General features: G+C 34.7%; 1 protein-coding gene across 1 annotated transcript; it reads left to right on the forward strand.

The window, feature by feature from the left end:
* The first annotated feature begins 1097 nt into the window (after positions 1-1097).
* Positions 1098-16432, forward strand: LOC123525674 (GPI ethanolamine phosphate transferase 2-like). Its single transcript, XM_053538960.1, has 12 exons — positions 1098-1510; positions 1940-2149; positions 3072-3264; positions 4422-4565; positions 5310-5525; positions 7111-7313; positions 8449-8706; positions 9836-10398; positions 11340-11528; positions 11968-12310; positions 13567-13748; positions 16033-16432. The coding sequence occupies exons 1-12, from the start codon at positions 1181-1183 to the stop codon at positions 16301-16303; spliced, it is 3102 nt and encodes a 1033-aa protein (XP_053394935.1). The 5' UTR covers positions 1098-1180; the 3' UTR covers positions 16304-16432.
* Positions 16433-18909: the final 2477 nt, after the last annotated feature.

Raw genomic sequence — 18909 nt, forward strand, 5'->3', positions numbered from 1 at the left:
AGGCCCAGTTCCAGGGCTGGTCCCGGTTCGCGGGCCCCAGTCCGCTGGGAAGTGACATATACTCATCAAAGTTGCACTCACAATTTAGACACAAAAAATTCAACAGAGGCCATTAATATCCATACATATATTTTTAAAATGTCCAGGGGGTGACCGCCCTGACCCAACCCCATCAGGAGTGTTGGGATACCATTCGTACTCCTAGCCAATTCTTTACAGACCTCCGTCTGATTCTTATACTGCTCTATCTCCATTTTTTTCTTCAAAAAAAATGAGATTTTTTATATCATTTTAAATTGTTTGTCTGCCTTTTCAGGTTTAACCAATTTGTATGTATAACTCATGTACTATTTATAAATTTGATTTGCTAATTGTTGTAACTCTTTTAATAGGTACATTTTTATTATGTTATTAAATATACTATTGTTATTTATGTCGTTCAATAGCTATACATAGCTAATGTTGTCTGTATATTAACACCGACTTTAAATAAAATTTGTATCTTGTATCTTGTATCTTTGATTCATAAGCAAGCAAAAAACAAATTGTAACGTCATTCGGGAAGATTACACATAATGATTTGATCTGATTTACTCCATAAGTCCCGTGTTAAAATATATCAGTAACAATCAAACTGCTCCAGCACTTAGAGTACTAAAAGAGCAAAATTAATGGTACATATGAATTCTTGCACGTCTTATCCGGAGTCCCATCAACTCAATAATTTCCTAATTGTGGGACTAAAATCGTTTAGTTTTGTTTTATAAGTGTCAAATGATCGTCTCTATATAATGATATAAAATAAATTTTAATTAGATATATAATAAAAAAATATATGGCTTATTTTCGTAAAAAATCTTATTTTCGCGAAAATAACCTTATTTTCGCACTTTAGGCCTACCCGTACTTGTCTTATTATTTCTAATTATTTCTTTAAGTCTTTCATATATTATTTTATTGAGTTTATATACAGATATTTCACATACCTGTATCAAATATCAAATTGCTCTGTAGATGAAAATCGGTATTTTTCGTAGTTAAAAAAATTGTCGGTAATTTAAAAAGTATTTTATATGTTGTAAGCGATCAACATTTTGTAAACAAATCTGAAATCTGAACAGACAAAAATGAATGATATAATATATTAAAGTTTGTTGATATTAGGCCATAATTTTCAAAAATGATAATATTTTCGAAAAGATTATTCCTTCTGTTAATTTTACTCATTCAACTTTACTCTTTTGGTCTCTTTCTTCTGGGATTCTTTCCTTTAAAACAGTCCCTGCCCGGTACAGGCGAAAACCGAAATTTGACACTGAACACACATGTGATTTCTTATCCAAAGAAGCTGTATAACCGAACTGTTATAGTTTTAATTGATGCTCTTCGATCAGACTTTATATATGAACATGAACAAATGTCATTTGTGAATGAACAAATTGGAGGGGGAAATGCTGATTGGTACATTGTGAAAGCACACCCGCCAACAGTCACACTACCAAGAATTAAGGCAAGTGTACATTGTATACCAATGATCATGATATAATACTTTGTATACCAATAATCGTGATATATTTACTACCACAAATGCCCTGTTTTACACTTACCGTAAAGAGGAGGTTACAAATTTTCTGTCATTATCTATGTTCAGTTGACCTTTTTGACATTACTTAAGGATAATAGATTCTCCCGCATGCTTTGGTGATCAAGCATTGGTTGTCGGCAAACTTTCTTGCCATTTAAGTAGGGAATGCACTAAATCATATTTCTGAGTAATAGTATATTAGGTAGTTTTGTTGTAATTCAATGGCATACTTTTTAAAATGATCTTTTTCATCTGATGCCAAACTGAAGCATTTTGTTCTATTTATTGGTTGGTTTTAATACTTGTTTGTACACATTTATTCATTATCAGTATTTTCATGTTTTATCATTGCAGGCGCTGACGTCTGGGACAATACCTGGCTTTGTAGATGTTGTGTTGAACTTTGACTCAAAGTCACTAACAGAAGACAATCTGATCACGCAAGCCTACAGTTCTGGTAGGAGAGTTGTGTTCTATGGAGATGATACATGGATAAAGTTATTTCCTGGTCGTTTTGTTAGAAGCGATGGGACAACATCATTCTTTGTTACAGACTATACAGAGGTAAGAGCACCATTCTCTTGTACAGGCTGTATTGAGAATTGAGCCACGCCATGAGGAAACCTAACATAGTGCATCCACGCTGTTCGCTTTCAAAGCCTTTTGGAATTAGAGAAACTGTTAGCGAACAGTATGGATCCTGACCAGATTGTGCGGATGCGCAGGCTGGTTTGTATCCATACTGGTCGCAAATGCACTATGTTGGTTTTCTCGTGGTGCAGCTCAGAAAATAACACCATTCTTTGCTGCAGACTACACAGAGGTAAGAGAACCATTCTTTGTTACAGACTACACAGAGGTAAGAGCACCACTCTATGTTACAGACTACACAGAGGTAAGAGCACCATTCTTTGTTGCAGACTACACAGAGGTAAGAGAACCATTCTTTATTACAGACTACACAGAGGTGAGAACACTATTCTTTGTTGCAGACTACACAGAGGTAAGAACATCATTCTTTGTTGGAGACTACACAGAGGTAAGAGCACCATTCTTTGTTGCAGACTACACAGAGGTAAGAGGACCATTCTTTGTTACAGACTACACAGAGGTAAGAACACCATTCTTTGTTGCAGACTACACAGAGGTAAGAGGACCATTCTTTGTTACAGACTACACAGAGGTAAGAACACCATTCTTTGCTGCAGACTACACAGAGGTAAAAGCACCCTGAGTGAGGCACAAACCCACATTGATGAGGGACCAGTGATTTGAAGTCAGTAACCGTAACCGCTCAGCCAGGGCGGCCCCCTTCAGTATCTTGTAAGAACATGTAATAATATCAGATTCTTTCACTCATTGTAGGTACTGATAGGGATATCTGACATCTTTAGGTGATAATGAGTCTGTATATATAGAATATGAAAATTTTTTGCCAGTGCCTAAACAATTTTAAGTCCCAAAAAATCTATAACATTTTTTCCAGGTTGATGATAATGTAACTCGACACATTGATACTGAGTTGTCTGCCCTTGACTGGGACCTGATGATTCTGCACTACCTTGGATTAGATCATATTGGCCATACTGTAGGCCCAACCAGCCCTTTAGTTCAACCAAAATTACAAGAAATGGACAATATTATACAGAAGATCTACAAAACACTAGAAAAACAGGCATGTTTTCTTTATTAGTTGACTGTTGCTGGTAAGGTTTGCCTTCAAAATATAAAATTTGAAAGCTTAAAAAGTTGCATTTTTAGAACAATTGTTTTGCAGTGCAACAATTCTTGACAGACATAATATTGTTCTGTAGGTTTAGATATGTTTGTTTGTTTTGTTGAGTTTTAAGTCAGAGTGAGACAGGTACATGTCATATGGTGACATTTCAGCATTCAGTGGTAGACGAAGACCCTAGGTGCCCATACGGGCATTTTTTCTGGCATGAGTGGGCACCTAGGTAGATCAGTCAACCTTCAGTAAAACCAACCAAATGGCTTCTTCATATGAAAGAATTGTACACTGAAAATGAGGTTTGGAATGCACAGCTGTTATTGGCTGGTGATTGAAGGTCAGCATCCTTAACTACTCATCCACTGGTTCAGATATGGTTGAAAGAGCTCATTCTCATTTCACTTTGTCACTTTTTAAAGTTTCTAAGGACGGTCTTATAACGTACAGAAACAAAAATATTAGTGATAAATGTAATTCTGAAATGATCAATATTTGTTTTCGCGAAATTATCATTTTTGCCTGAAATTGATAAAACTGCATATGAGCCGTGCCATGAGAAAACCAACATAGTGGCTTTGCGACTAGCATGGATCCAGACCAGCCTGCGCATTCGCGCAGTCTGGTCAGGATCCATGCTGTTCGCTAACAGTTTCTCTAATTGCTATAAGCTTTGAAAGCGAACAGCATGGATCCTGACCAGACTGGGCAGATGCGCAGGCTGGTCTGGATCCATGCTGGTCGCAAACCCACTATGTTGGTTTTCCCATGGCACGGCTCAATTATTATGAAGTCTTTGAGCTTTTGTTATCCAATATTGAATATCTGTGCCAATTTGTGTTGATATTTTCCTTTGATGCCATCAGCTATTTCTGTTCTTATTTCATAATGAAATAAAATTCAAATAATATATTTCAGGGAGATAATTTCGTGACCTCAACGCGAAACTAGTCTATCTGCTTCTATTTCTATATACACATAGACTAGTTTCGCGTTGAGGCCACGATTTATAATGCAATAATGTAATAATCTTTTTCAGGGAGGGAACTTATCAATGTAATAATGTATTTCAGGGAGATAATTTATAATGTAATAATATATTTCAAGGCGGTAATTTATTACAGGGAGAGAATTTTCTTATCCTAGTGTGTGGTGACCATGGGATGTCAGACCAGGGTAGCCATGGTGGGGCATCAGACAGGGAAGTGCTTGTACCAGCAGTATTTTTAAGCCCGTCTTACAAAAATCGAGGTAATAAATTATGATTTTATTTGAAACCTAAACTTACTTGTCACAGCTCCACATATCGCTAAGTGATCACAGTGCAGGAATTTGTATCAGACTGTTCGCTGTTCAGTCAGTAAAATTTCATTGAACAACCCTTCAAATAATAAATGGTACTACCCAAATTAAATGATTGGCAAGTATAAATTATGCACAGGCCTTTTTCATTTACATCCATTATATCAATTTTATCAAATATAATTATTTTACTAAAATTCACTTTAAAAAGAATCATCATATTTGAATGGTTACTGTTTTTTCTGCTCATAAGACAATCCTTCTATAAGGCAGTTCCTTCAATTACCACAGAATTGACAGTTTTTTATGCCTCCTGTATAAAAGTGGGGGGTGGGGGGCGCATATAGTGTTACCCCTGTCAGTGTGTGTGTGTGTCCAAGCCATAACTTTGACATGCATGGTCCGATTTCAGAATAATTTCACACAAATGATACCATTAGCATGGATAGAAGATGTGTCAGGCACAACAACCATTTCACTAGCTCAAAGGTCAAGGTCGCAGTCCTTTGTTTAACTTAGCAAATTTTCACTACATATAGATACATTTCTAGTTGTAGACTCTTTTATAAATATTTCAGGTCAGTTGCAATGAGGCAAAACGTTAGGTCCAATTTTAAGGACAAAAACTATGTCTTACAGATGAGTAAATACTGTATATAAAGTAAACTAAACATATTTTAACATTTTATCTAGACAAAACATGGAAGAGTCAGAGAGACATCCTGCAAATAGATCTCGCTCCTACATTGTCAGTTTTGATGGGATTGCCTATACCAAACAACAATCTGGGTCAGGTGCTGGTAGGTGCCCTTGAAGGTCTTAGCGGTGAAGAGAAACTTAGTGCCATGTATATCAATAGCCAGCAAATAGTGAAACTGATGGAGAAAAGTGTTCCAGATTTTGATAAAGGTATGAACAGTCATTTTACTATGGCATAAAGTAATGTCATGGTTGTTTTCAAGGGGTGTATTAACTGGAGGGTAAATGTGTATTAACTTTGATAGCAACATGCTGTTGAGCCGTAAACCAGGGTTTCAGAAATCTGCAAATTTATTGGTAGCCCGAACATTTAAGTTAATTTGGCAATGACCATTTCTGTCTATTTACTATGTGCTTCTATACTACAGTTGGATGGAATGATTACATTGATAGGGTTTCATAATTTTAGCTATACAAACATTGTTGTAAATTTTGTTCTCTTAAATAGCAATTATCATTACTCATTTTTCTCCTTTTTGATTTTAAAAGATAAAACTACATGTATTTAAACTGAGAAATCTTCTCCTGATAATTATTGCAACATGTCAATATAAAAGGAACGCCAATCAATTTTTATAAACTTTCAAGTTCCTTAGTGCAGTATGAATTGTAATTTATCTCAAAATTATTTAAAATTGACATAATTCTGTCTGATTCTAAACATCTTATAATGTCTACTTTAATAAAAGGACTAGTACTGCATACATAACGTCTCTCAGTTTCTTGGCACTGTGTACTCACTTATCCGAATTTATGTTTTTCCAAAATTCTCTAAACTCGCCGATTTTTGCTAAATCAAGGGTATTTTTTTTTTGCATTTAGGCAAGTATTTAAACTGAAAAGCATAAACTGGGTGTAAGCACTAAACTACCTCAAAATCAAATGTCTGTTCTTTCTGATCACTCGATAAATATTGAGGTCAGCGAAATCGAAAGTACACTTTGGCAGGTGGCGGTAAAATGACTTTTTTAATTTTAAGAATGGTTTGCATATTGTTGTGAACATTATCGATCAGCGACTTTGACGTGATTGGATCAGTCTAAAATCTCGCGAGCACATGATGTTTTTGTAAACATTTGCCTGGGGGTATGATTAAACGGTTAATTGTTTGCCGAGTGTGACACTAAGTGGTAAGATAATTAAAGCCTCGGGCGTGTATCTCTCGATAAACAAGGGGATTAAAGACAACTATCAATTTGAAATTAATGTTTAAAGACTAAATTATTGATTTCCGGGCTATGCGATACGGAGTTTCAAGGTAGCCCGGCGGACACGCTCTGAAAAAATTTAGTAGCCTGACAGAATTTTATGGTAGCCCCCGGGCTCCGGACATGGGATTTCTGAAACCCTGCGTAAACACACCTTTCATATGTAGTATATTTCAGTATATGGCTATTCTATACCGAAACATAACGTTTAAAGCCCTGTTCCGCGGCTATTCAAATTCTATTGTGTGTATGCAACCCATGGTTATAATAGGTAACAGTTGATGGCCACGCGCCACACTTTAGCACGCAAAACCACAGGTATTTTATATAGAATTTTATATAAAATAGACCCTTTTTTGACAGTCGTCTCTCTTCATAGTCGGGATTTTCATGCTTTTTCAGTAATAACAAGTTTTAAAAGAAATGAATGCTTCTCACTTTATTTTAGCTTTTCTACATGTTTTATGCAAGAATAGCATTAAAGCATGTTTGTTCCTTGTTACAGCATCTCATAATTTTTTTTTCAGACAGCAGCTATGACCTTTACCTTCATGCTGTAAATCTTCACAAGTCATATCTTGATGACGTAACCATGCGTTCTAAGACAGATGTTTCACAGATTTTACACAGGTACGAGTCTTCGATGGAAGCCATGTCTAGGAAGATATCTGGTTCCCTGACAACCTACAACTTATATGGCATGTTACTGGCTACCTTGTTGTTGTCTCTGGTAGGTTTCAGTACGATATATTTTCTAATTAATGACCTCATCAATGAACACCCTCCCCATCACCATGTTTACAGAAGAAAGTTTGGGCATAAGTGAGAGCCAGCACTATGGCAGTGTTATAATTACTTTACAATGTAAATAAAAACTACTTTTCCAAAATGTAATGTTGCCATTAATGTTAATTCTAACATGACAAGCAAATAACCTACATACATGTAAAGCAAAATCTATCTCGGGTTATTCTGCAATAAACAGGTGTGTAGCACGGTCGTAAAAAGTAGTTACCATTTTTTCTAACACTGTTGATACTAGAATGTCGTGTTAGAATCGAAATAATAAGTTCCCAAGTGTGATTTATCGTAGAATAACCCGAATTTTTTGTTCTTATGCGAAACAATATATTCTTACGCATAAGAACTCAAATCTCAGGTTATTCTACGATAAACCACGTTTGGGAACTTATTATTTCTTAATTAGAAGATGTATTAAATATTAATTGAGCGTTTCATTAAAGATGCGCACCTGTAGATTTTATGTCAAATTTTTAGAAATTTTAAAATTGATTTTGTTAGGTAGAAACTTTAATAAAATAGTAAATATTTTGCATGTGTTCGAGATGAGAATGAGGCAAGGCTGCCGGAAATTTACCAATTTTCAAAGATTACTAGGTTTGAATTATATCTTCCAGTTTGAAAACTATAAAGTATGTTATTTTTAATTCCGACATGTTTAAAATCTGTTACCACTTGCTGGAAAAGTGATGGGAGGTACAAAAAGGTATTTTTGTCTGTGGAACGGGAATGTTTCGAAGCCATATAAGTACATGGCCGCAATTAGTCTTTTCTGTAATAATTTCATTTCTATTTTTGAGGATGGATTATTGATTTCAGAAGTTATTGTTCCTTATCATATACCTGTATATTTTGGGTGTAATATAGATGGAGCTGTGGCCAGAAAACAGGTTTCTTGAGCCTGTCAATTTACAACAGAAAAAAAGTCAGTCTAGATTCCCAGGCTAGGTTGAAAGGTATTATCAACTGAAATTAAGTCAGTTAAAATGTCCTCAGGTTTTCGTCAAGAACATGTCTTAGATAAGCAATTGTTGTAAACCCTTCAATGTATTGTTTTATTGCAGACACTGGTGGCTTGCATACTGTCTACAGTATCTAACAGTCAGTCAGTGTCCATCTTGCTGTCACCACCTGCTATAATAGTAATATCGGTATTGGTCATCTTTGGTCACATGACATGCTGCACCAGCCAATCATTTCACAGCACTACTCTTTGTGGGAGGAGCTTCACAAATATTGTAATGCAGCTGATTGCTTTTGGAAGCATTCTGTTTTTAACAATGATGGTATTATCTGTTCGTCTGCTGCACACAAAGTCCAAGGTAAAAGAATGTATTACATGTAAATTCTTTAGAACATCTTTCTTTAAAAGACATTTCAGTCCAAAAACTTTACAGAAATGTAAAAAAAGGGAATATATCACTTTTGATTTTGACACGATTAATCTCATGATTCTTTGATAATACTGTGATAATACATTATAATATTGAAAAAGATCAATTTTCATAATTGTCCCTGTTATAGTTCCAAGGTGTGTTGTTGTTGAAAATTTATCCACATGACATCTAGTCTCTGACAGATTCACTTGTCGCTCTTTGAAGTTGGTTCGAGTCTTGATCTCAGTATTAAATGGTATCATCAGAGTAAACTTCTCAGCTGGCTTGCATGAGGTCAGTAGTATTACCTAGGTGTCAACCTATCCCTAAAATACTGTCCAGAACTGGTGTCTTCCGCCACTGTCAAAGCTTAAGTTGCCCTATGATCTAAAATTGCTGTGTGGCTTGAAACTAATGAAAACAACAAAAAACTTTAGGAGTTGCATTTTAAGGTATAGCTGCACATCTGAGTAAGCAGAAGTTGAGGCATAACATCATTTATCCGGAAAACCTAGAATACAGCCTGACAGCTGTAAGACATAAATGTTGTCTGGAATCTATAATATCTTTAGTGTTAAATGTTAAAAAGTCTGTTCTGCTGTCTTGCGTAATGCTAATATTTTAACAGCAGATAGGTTTTGATGTAAAATAGGTAAAAAAGAAAATGACATGAAATAAGCAGAAATGTAAGGACTCCAGTTGGTATTTGGCACATTGTAAACTTTAATTGCATTGACCTATACATCTTATTCAGTCATATTATTGAAAATAGGTTTATCTACAACTATGGAGAGTTTCATTAAAAAAGTCTACATGTTTGAACTGCTATACACAAAAATTGTCATTAAAAGTGTGATTTTCTGATTGAAGTCCATTGTGAAAATTGACCAGCGGACCAATATTTTCAAATTAGTTTAACAGCAAACTTAGTATGATATCCATATTTTTATTGGTTGAATTTTCTTCAGATACAATGATGGATTGAAAAAATACAGTTTCATAAAATTCGACATTTTAGAACAATATTTGTTTTGAACATGCATTATTGTATGTAGTAAAACTGTTGTTTTTTCAGTGGTTTCCAAAGTCCACTCTGACCAGGCTTCTGTGGATAGGCACAATATTTCATACTTTAAGTTTTGGTTCAAGCAGTTTTGTTGAAGAAGAACATCAGACATGGTATTTCTTTGTAATGACCTTTAACCTTGTTGCCATGGCAGTGCAGGTCAGGGGTCATGTGACTTCAGTCTGGTTGAATATTTTCCAAAAAGAAAAGATTTCTGGCTCGGGTAAAGCTTCTTGTGATAAATTGACAGAAGAATTGACAAATGGTGACATGTATGAACAAATAGGAACTTTGAACAAAAATGGTGGAAAAGAATCTCGGTGCAGAAATTTTACAAACTGTAAACAGAAAAAATCTCAAGTGCCTTCAGGTGATTTTGATCAAACTTTACATCTTTCTGATAATATTATATCTAAGCATTCCATATTTTCTCTACCTTGGAGGTATCTGTTGCCATGGAAACAGATAGCTGGAATTTTTACAGCGATGTTGCTAGGGAGATGTATGCGTGCAATTAATCAGACGGGGAACAAATGGTTGGATACCCCAGACCTTGCAGACTGGTTAATGCTGTAAGTTTTTACTGAGTATGCTTATTTATAGTGCAAGCTTTCGCATTCATTTTACCCTGTGTGTCAGACAGATTTGTCAAGATAAAAAAGAAATGTAACTCTAATATATAACTAAGTGTTAAATATGCTTTCATAAAAAGTGATTCTGATCTAAAAATAATTCCCCTGGCAGTTTAGTTCAAATATAATGTTGACTCACATGGAAGATCAGTGGATTTTAACTGCTTTAAAGAAACACATTGACTATATCAGTCCATAAGAGATAGTATCAGAATTTGATCCAAAGCAGGGTCAAATCTGAGTTTGGAGACCAGTCTTGGAATTTCAGCATCTGATTGTTTGTTCTGGAATTTAACATTGAACAGGACCAATGATAAGATTATGTTTCGAGACCGTCCTCCAAATTGTTTTATAACTTGTAGCTCAGTCTCTATTTGGATGAGCACAATACAGAAATAATTCATTCTCTTCCACTGCCTTATTATATCATCTGCTTGTTTAGAAAAAGTTAGTTATTCGAAAGAGATTTAGGGTACAATAACAGTAATTCTGATATGCTTGTTTTTGTTTAAACACCCTTACCTGGTACGTTGAAATGAAGTTGCGTTAACGAGCATTGATGTCAAGGGTTTTTGTTGGGGAAAAAGAAAGTTCTACGAAAATTTATCTTTTGTTTTAGAAAAAGGGCATATTAGAATGGAAATAATGTCTAGCAAAAACGTGTTTTAAGTTGATACACTCAAAATCGGTTATACGTCACCAGAATAATTTCGCAGACATATAACCTCTTTTTCATGTATTAATAACGTTAGAACACAATTTTTCTATACATTATTTCTTAAACAATAACCATTTTTATATAAATGAGAAAAAAACAGTAAGTGGACAGGCAGTTTCTTTGAATATTTTAAATAAAAAGAGCAATTTGGATCTTCTTTTAGGCCACAGAACAAAGGAGCCTTGTCCATTCTGGTGTTTGGATCTCATTTAGTTATTTTGTTTGCTAGTGGAGTACAGTGTGATATCGAGTATGCATGTTTTATTGTTGGACAATATACATGCTATAAATACAGAGTTACTACTGGCGCAGTGAATACATTTTGGGATATAAACACATCTAGCAATTTTGTGTAAGTATCGCCTTAACATTTGGTTCAATTTAGTTCTGTAACAAAACATTATTTTCCAAAACTTTATGTTTTGTTGTGTTTGATTACACTGACACAGTGTTAGGTCATGTTGTGACTTTCTTGTTCTTCATTTTGTTTGACAGACCTTACAAGCAAAATCTACCAAATGTCGAAATGCTTTCGAAAAGAATAAAAACTTTTTCTAAGATATGGTCAGGTGCAATATTAATAAGAAACCTAACACATGCTTTAATAGTTCCAAAGTCTATTTTGGTCCTTTATTTGTTCTTTTAGAAGTGAATCTTTGATTCCAAATGGATGGGCTCAGTCTAAAGGTTCATGTCTCTTAAAGTAGAGAAAGATTTGAAACTTTATTTCAATTCTACTTCAAGGCATGTTGTAGATTTACTGTTCAAGATGATAATGAATTATTTTTCAGGTCAAAAGGCATTATTGAAGCAAGAGTTGTATTCTGTGTAGTTTTATTCATGAATCTCCTAACCCTGATCAAATGGTGCCGTCTGCTGCAGAACAAGTTCCTTCTACTCTCAGAAAAGAAAAGAAAAAGGGGACTCCTTGCGCTAAAATCAGTGCAAACTTTACAAAGGTCATGGATTTTATTAATGACCTTGTTGCTAAGAACCCACAATACATCTTTGGTTGCCATGGTGATTGTACAAGAAGTGTTGCTATGGAGATTTGTGGTAGGGAAGATCAGATTGTCAGCTAACTACCTGGCAGTATTCTGTTGGTGGATGGGACAAGCTGTCTTCTTTCAACAGGTATTTATCTATATTTTTTTTTTAAAAGATTGAAGATTAAACTAGTGTAGCTGAGAAATTTTATAGACCCTGAGCAAATAAGAAATGTGTGTAACAGAAGTGTATCTCACCTTTTGTAATACAGTATATCTGCATTGATTTATGATGACACAAGTCTGTTTAACAGTTGTACTATTCAACTTTCCTATACAGTAAATTGATTTATGGTAACATTAGTGAAAGTTTCAATTTCTTTTGTCAAGAGAAAAAAAAAACTTGCAGAAAATGCAAAGTAAGACAAATCAAACAATTTTCTGCTGTTGAGTCTTACGAAGTTTTATCTTATTATGCAAAACCATCCTGGGTTGGCATATATAGTACGTAGAGTACAATCCCTCTAGTCTAGAGGCAGCAGGTTCCATTCCAAGGGAAGACAATGACTGCATTGAGACAGTACCTTTAAGGTCATTTATAGTCCACCTCTGGTTCATGTGAGAAAGTTGTCAGTGACTTACTTTACACTTATTAAACTGCAGTGAGATGCCTACAGTGGTTTTATTAGCATGACTAAACCTAGATTTGCACGATGGCCCCATGCAGTTTGGTTACTATTTGTAGAAAAGTATATAATTTTGATAAGAAATCCAGTGACACTGTATTTGACTGAAATTCCATTGAAAACCAACATTAAACTCAACAAACAGTTAATGTTTATCTGAACTCTCTTTGGGAACGTTTATCTGCTATTACATAAAGTAAGTTGTGCATAGCAGTTTCTATTATATACCTTTGAATTTTCTACCTGAAATACAGTTTGTACATCACTGTTAAATACAAAACCTTCTATCCAGTCCTCTGTAGATATGTGAAAAGATTCAATGGTAGGGCTACTTGCTTTAGTTTTGACATCACTTCTAACGTTAAAAGTGATGATGATGTCTTGACATTCCTTGCGTCACAAAGTTTTAAATGAGTTTTTGGTCTTACTTTTCTAAAATTATATTAGATTTTGGCTGATATAACACAAGAAATAGATATATGTATGTAATAAAAGTGTCATTAAAGCTGTCCCTTGATCTGCAATGATGCATTCAGCTCTTGTGGAATATGCCAGGCAAGGTCAGACTCGGCATAAGCTTCTCATAGGATCCAGGTATAGCAAAATCCACTTGAGCTGAATACAGCATTACAGGACAAGGTACTGTTATAATAATAAAATTTTATTCAGTGATTTGCTTGTATATTGGTTTACATTACACTGTTTTGTATATTTCTAGGGTAATTCTAACAGTATTTCAACAGTAGATGTGTCGGCAGGCTATGTGGGGCTACAGGACTACCAGCCTGTGTTGGTTGGACTTCTTCTGTTCTGTTCAACCTATGCGGGTCCTATATACTGGCTTATATCTCTTGTTAAATATATCCTGCTTCTCAGGGTAGAGCAGGATAACATGGGAAAGTAAGTAAGAATGAAGTAATTTTGAATTTAGTTATTAACTTGTACATCAAGAATGTTAAATCTTTAAAAGCAAGCCTAGTTATTTCTTGTAAAGTTTTAACATTTTGTTTTATAAGTTTGTGTCTGAATTTGGAAAAAGATAAATCTAAATAAGTTTTAGCAAGTGTAAGCTAGTAAATACAATGTAGTGCAATTTTATGCAGTGTAAAGTAATGTTAGTCAGTGCAGTTCAGCACAACACAATACATTTAAATACATAGAAGTTTGTAAAATGGAGAGGGTATTTATTTGTTTCAGTGTAAGGTATTTTACTATTTGTATAACACAAGTAGATGCGAAATCTTGCACCCAACTAGTATTAATGGCTGAAAATTTAGACTTCATATTCACAATTATTATAAACTCCAAAATAAAAATTTTTTTAGCAGAGTTGCAACACCATGTTTTTTTTTCAACATAACACTGAATTCAGTGAACAATTTGCCTCGGAAATAAGAATATTAGAAAATGTTTATTTCATTTGTAAAAGTATTCTTTGAGCATCTGTTCAGTAGAAATATACTTTCATGGAGTTAGGATGGATTACCTCCCTTAGTCTATCTTGGATTGTGACTGCTGTATGTAATTGATCTTTTTGTATAAACCTTTAATAACAGAAAGTATGAACAGTGATTAAATGTCATGAAATGTGTTAAAATATTGTTTAAATGTGATTCATCACCTTAAATATTCATGAAAAACACTTGAATAGGGATTATTGCAAATAAAATAAACAGTATTTTGATTGGAGAAAATATAGCTTAGAAACTGTGTTGGCCATACAAAGACTAAATGAGCCATGCCATGAGAAAACCAACATAGTGGGTTTGCGACCAGGATGGATCCAGACCAGCCTGTGCATCCCCAAAGTCTGGTCAGGACCCATGCTGTTCACTTTCAAAGCCTATTGCAATTAAAGAAGCTGTTAGCAAACAGCATGGATCCTGACCAGACTGGGCGGATGCCCAGGCTGGTCTGGATCCATGCTGGTCGCAAGCCCACTATGTTGGTTTTCTCATGGCACGGCTCAAATACAAAGGCCTGTTTGAAGGAACATTTTGCTGAATACAGTTTAATGCCTCTCTAGGAAAATCTTATGCTTTATGGCAAACAAAAAATTTACAGTTTCATTTCAAAACACCTGCAGATACAGTGTATTTGCATGTAGCTACAATCCCTCTGTCATTTCAGAATGTTTAAAAAATTACCTGTAGACTAAACAGTAATCACTGATATAATTTACTTTATTTTTCCATAAATATACAAAATTCTAAACAAATTCAATTTTATCTTGTGCTGATCATTTTATGATTACTTGATATTGTATTTAAGACTGCATAGTTAAGTTTTGCCTGTGATGCTTTCCAAAAAGGAAAAAAAAAACCTAATGAAATGATACAATTTTGCCGAGGTGCATTGCAGAAAAGAACAAGAAATTGTTACAGTTTTTGACTGTGATGCCTGATTAAATATAGAATAGGCTGTGTTGCAGTGCAAAAAAAACCAGTAAATTTTGCCTGTGATATATTTAAGTAAAACAGTGAATTGATACAATTTTGCCTATGATGCCTTGACAGAAAAACTGAATAAATATAGAATAGGCTGTGGTGTAGTGCAAAAAACAGTACCCTTTGCCTGTGATGCTTTGAAAAGAAAACAGTGAATTGATACAATTTCATCTGTGATGCCTTGCAAAAAGACTGAATTGATGAAAGTTTGCCTATGTACGTTTATAAAATTTTGTCTTATAATGATACATATACAGCTACTACACTGTTGAAGACTTATTCTGAGGTTAATAAGCTGCCTTTTTGACCTCCCTGGTGAAGGTCAGTGTTACTTTCAGACAGGTCATCATAATAACATATTCAAGGAAATAGGAATTTTTAACAGTCATATTATTGAGCCATGCCATGGGAAAACCAACATAGTGGCTTTGTGACCAGCATGGATCCAGACCAGCCTGCGCATCCGCGCAGTCTGGTCAGGATCCATGCTGTTCACTTTCGTTGTCTATTGGAATTAGGGAAATCGTTAGCAAACAGCATGGATCCTGACCAGACTGCGCTGATGCATTGTTAAGTGAAATATATTTTAAAAATATCAAGTTTTAAACAAAACAAAATAATTTTTCACATTTTTTTTTCAGGTCAAGAAAAATGCAGATATCTGAGTAAATTCATTGAGTGTATTTCAGGATATATAATACTTTATGTCATAAAGAAGTCATATTGTATAATTTTAGTGAACAAGAAAGGCATATAGTGAAAGAAAGTTCCAAAACAGGCACAGGCACAGGCACAAGTATAAAGACTGACTTGCTAGAATGTGTACAAGCCCTGGTTTTAGAGAGACTGTCAACACTGGTGTTGTACTGTATTGTAGTCACCTCACAGAGATACCATCTATTTGTGTGGACTGTATTCTCACCAAAACTCCTCTACGAAGGAATGCTCACTGTTATGATGTCTATAGCATCTTTTGTGATTTTGCTATTTGTTGATGTGGTGAAGTAAAGAATTACAGTGGAATTACTTTTTTGAATTATATTTTTTGGAATACATAACTAATTTCCATAGCATGGTGCTGTTAATTAAACTGGAATTTTATAAAAATATTGTTAAAATAAAAACATCTTCTTACCACCTCTGGAGTTCTTAAGTATTTTGTATACTCTGAATGATACTAGTAGTGCCTTCTGTATGAAGAGAAAACAAAGGAAAAAATTTGGATCAAATAGTTCATTCAGTTTAGACATATGACTCCAAACTCAATGGTAGGAAATCAGCATTCATGTCCTAGAGGTCTGGATCAAAAGTTATGAAACCGGGTATTGAGACCAGTCTGAGCACTCCAGCATCTGATTGGCTATTTCTGAGGAAGTTTTGAAATTGACCAATGGCAAGGCAGCATTTGGAAACTTGTCTCCAACTCTTAGTTTTATATCCCCGGATCCTGTTGTTTTACTAGCAGTGTTGTCGAGGTCTGTACAATTATTTCAAGCCATTATTGTCAATCTTCAGTTAACTGGTTAATTTAATTTTGGAGAATCGATGCCGATACCCTTAATAAATGCTTCTAGGGAGATGGGGACACACAGAACTTAAAATGTAATACTGGGAAACAAACTTCTTGGTCAGAGTAATCACGTTATTTTGCCATGGCGTCTTCGCATCATGTTTTCGCATCGTATTATCACGCCATTGCATCGTATCTTAGTGTCCTAGCATCGTATTATCACGCCATTGCATCGTATCTTAGTGTCCTAGCATCGTTTTATCACGCCCTTGCATCGTATTTTCGTGTCCTAGCATCGTATTATCACGCCCTTGCATCGTATCGTCGTGTCCTAGCATCGTATTATCACGCCCTTGCATCGTATCTTCGTGTCCTAGCATCCTATTATCACGCCCTTGCATATAGTACCTTGGTGTTCTAGCATCGTATTATCACGCCCTTACATATAGTCTCTTGGTGTCCTAGCATCGTATTATCGTACTGTCGTACTAGCTGATCGTTAAAGGTGACTGGGCGAACGGAACACCGTACAATTTAGACATACGGTCTAAATTAAACATTTAAACATACGTGATAAACTTCATATCCACGGTCAGGCTATATATATTTTTATACTGATTAACTGGCGTTGAATGTATGACTGACAACGTGATGTTTTGAACATCGCCGCTCACTGTAAAGACTGATATGGCACCCATCTTTCCATGCGTCCTATTTGATGATCTTTTTAACAATTGTCCTATTTGATGACCGTGTAAAAATTGATACCTCTTGTAGTTTTGAAATTTCTCAATGAGATAATGTATTCTCTGTCAAATCTTTATTTTAATAAACCGTGTTTGTTGAAGAAACCTCTGAAATATCGGAGTGACACTGTCTTCAAGATACTTGTCAACTTAGATAAAAACATCGCGAATAACAAAGTAAATAACCAAACACTATCGTTTAAGCTGCCTAATGGCTAATTTGCTAAGACACTACATGAATTATTAATGTGGTTTTAATAGTGTTTGAAAAGTTTTTAAATGAAAACCGTCTTCTTTGTCAGCTAGTGTTTACTTTTGTTTCAAATTTACAGAACTAAAATAGGGATTTATTCCTACCAATAAAGGATTTTTGCAAGTTTTTACCGATACATAATTAAGTCGTGAAGGAAATTTTTTATTTGTATTTTGGTCCATGTAGAGCTGCTATATCGCAGAAATTACAATAACTATATATATATTTTTTTTAAACTTAAATAAGGTACTTTTAGTCTTGGTTGGCTGCTGAGCTATGTAGAATACTAATTATGTTGTTTTTCCGCTGCTATGGACAACCAAAATCAACAGTTAATTTTTCCATAAATTATGTATACTTATACAAAGGGGACCAAAAGCCTTCCATCTTCTTTTCATATGTTATGAACTGCACTTAAAATATTGCACGATAGTTATATTAAACTTAACTTCTGTGGTATATTATATGTCTGCTTCGTTATGCAGAAGAACGAAGTTGGTAGAATCCGGACACCAAATGTCCACTGTAAAATCAAATTTATTTCCCTATCAAAAAAGCAGGCTGAAGCTTTGTGTTTTTATGCACACACGCACTGTAACATTTTCTACTTTATAGTGTAATACGTTTTAGCCGGGCGCGCTGGAAAAGAAAACCACATAAAACAGGCAAATATTTAGTGAATATCTTCAAAGATGTTGACAATAATCCTTGATAGCACGTTGGAATCGAAACATTTTGCCCTCGAAGGAAATCACTCTTTGCCGTTCAGATGCATAGTAATATAGCTCGCGGGCTTGGCCCTCGTCATGTATTTCCGTCGCACCAGAACTCCAACAGTTCTGGATATATTATTTCTTAATCGAAGTCTTAAAAAAGAAAAAAAAAAAAGAAACATGAACATTGGGAATTTAAGGAAAAAGCCAAACCAAAAACAACTACCTGTAAATTAGTATCTGCATAACACTGGATAAAATATCGGTTTGATTTCGAAATAATTTAAGTACTAAATAAACTTCTTATTTAATTACTTTTATTTCACACATTACACCATAAAATATTTCCGGGTGTCATTCGTCCTACGCGCAATAAATTACTTATTAAGTAG

This window comes from Mercenaria mercenaria, chromosome 3 (genome assembly GCF_021730395.1).
Source record: "Mercenaria mercenaria strain notata chromosome 3, MADL_Memer_1, whole genome shotgun sequence".
Lineage (NCBI taxonomy): Eukaryota > Metazoa > Mollusca > Bivalvia > Venerida > Veneridae > Mercenaria > Mercenaria mercenaria.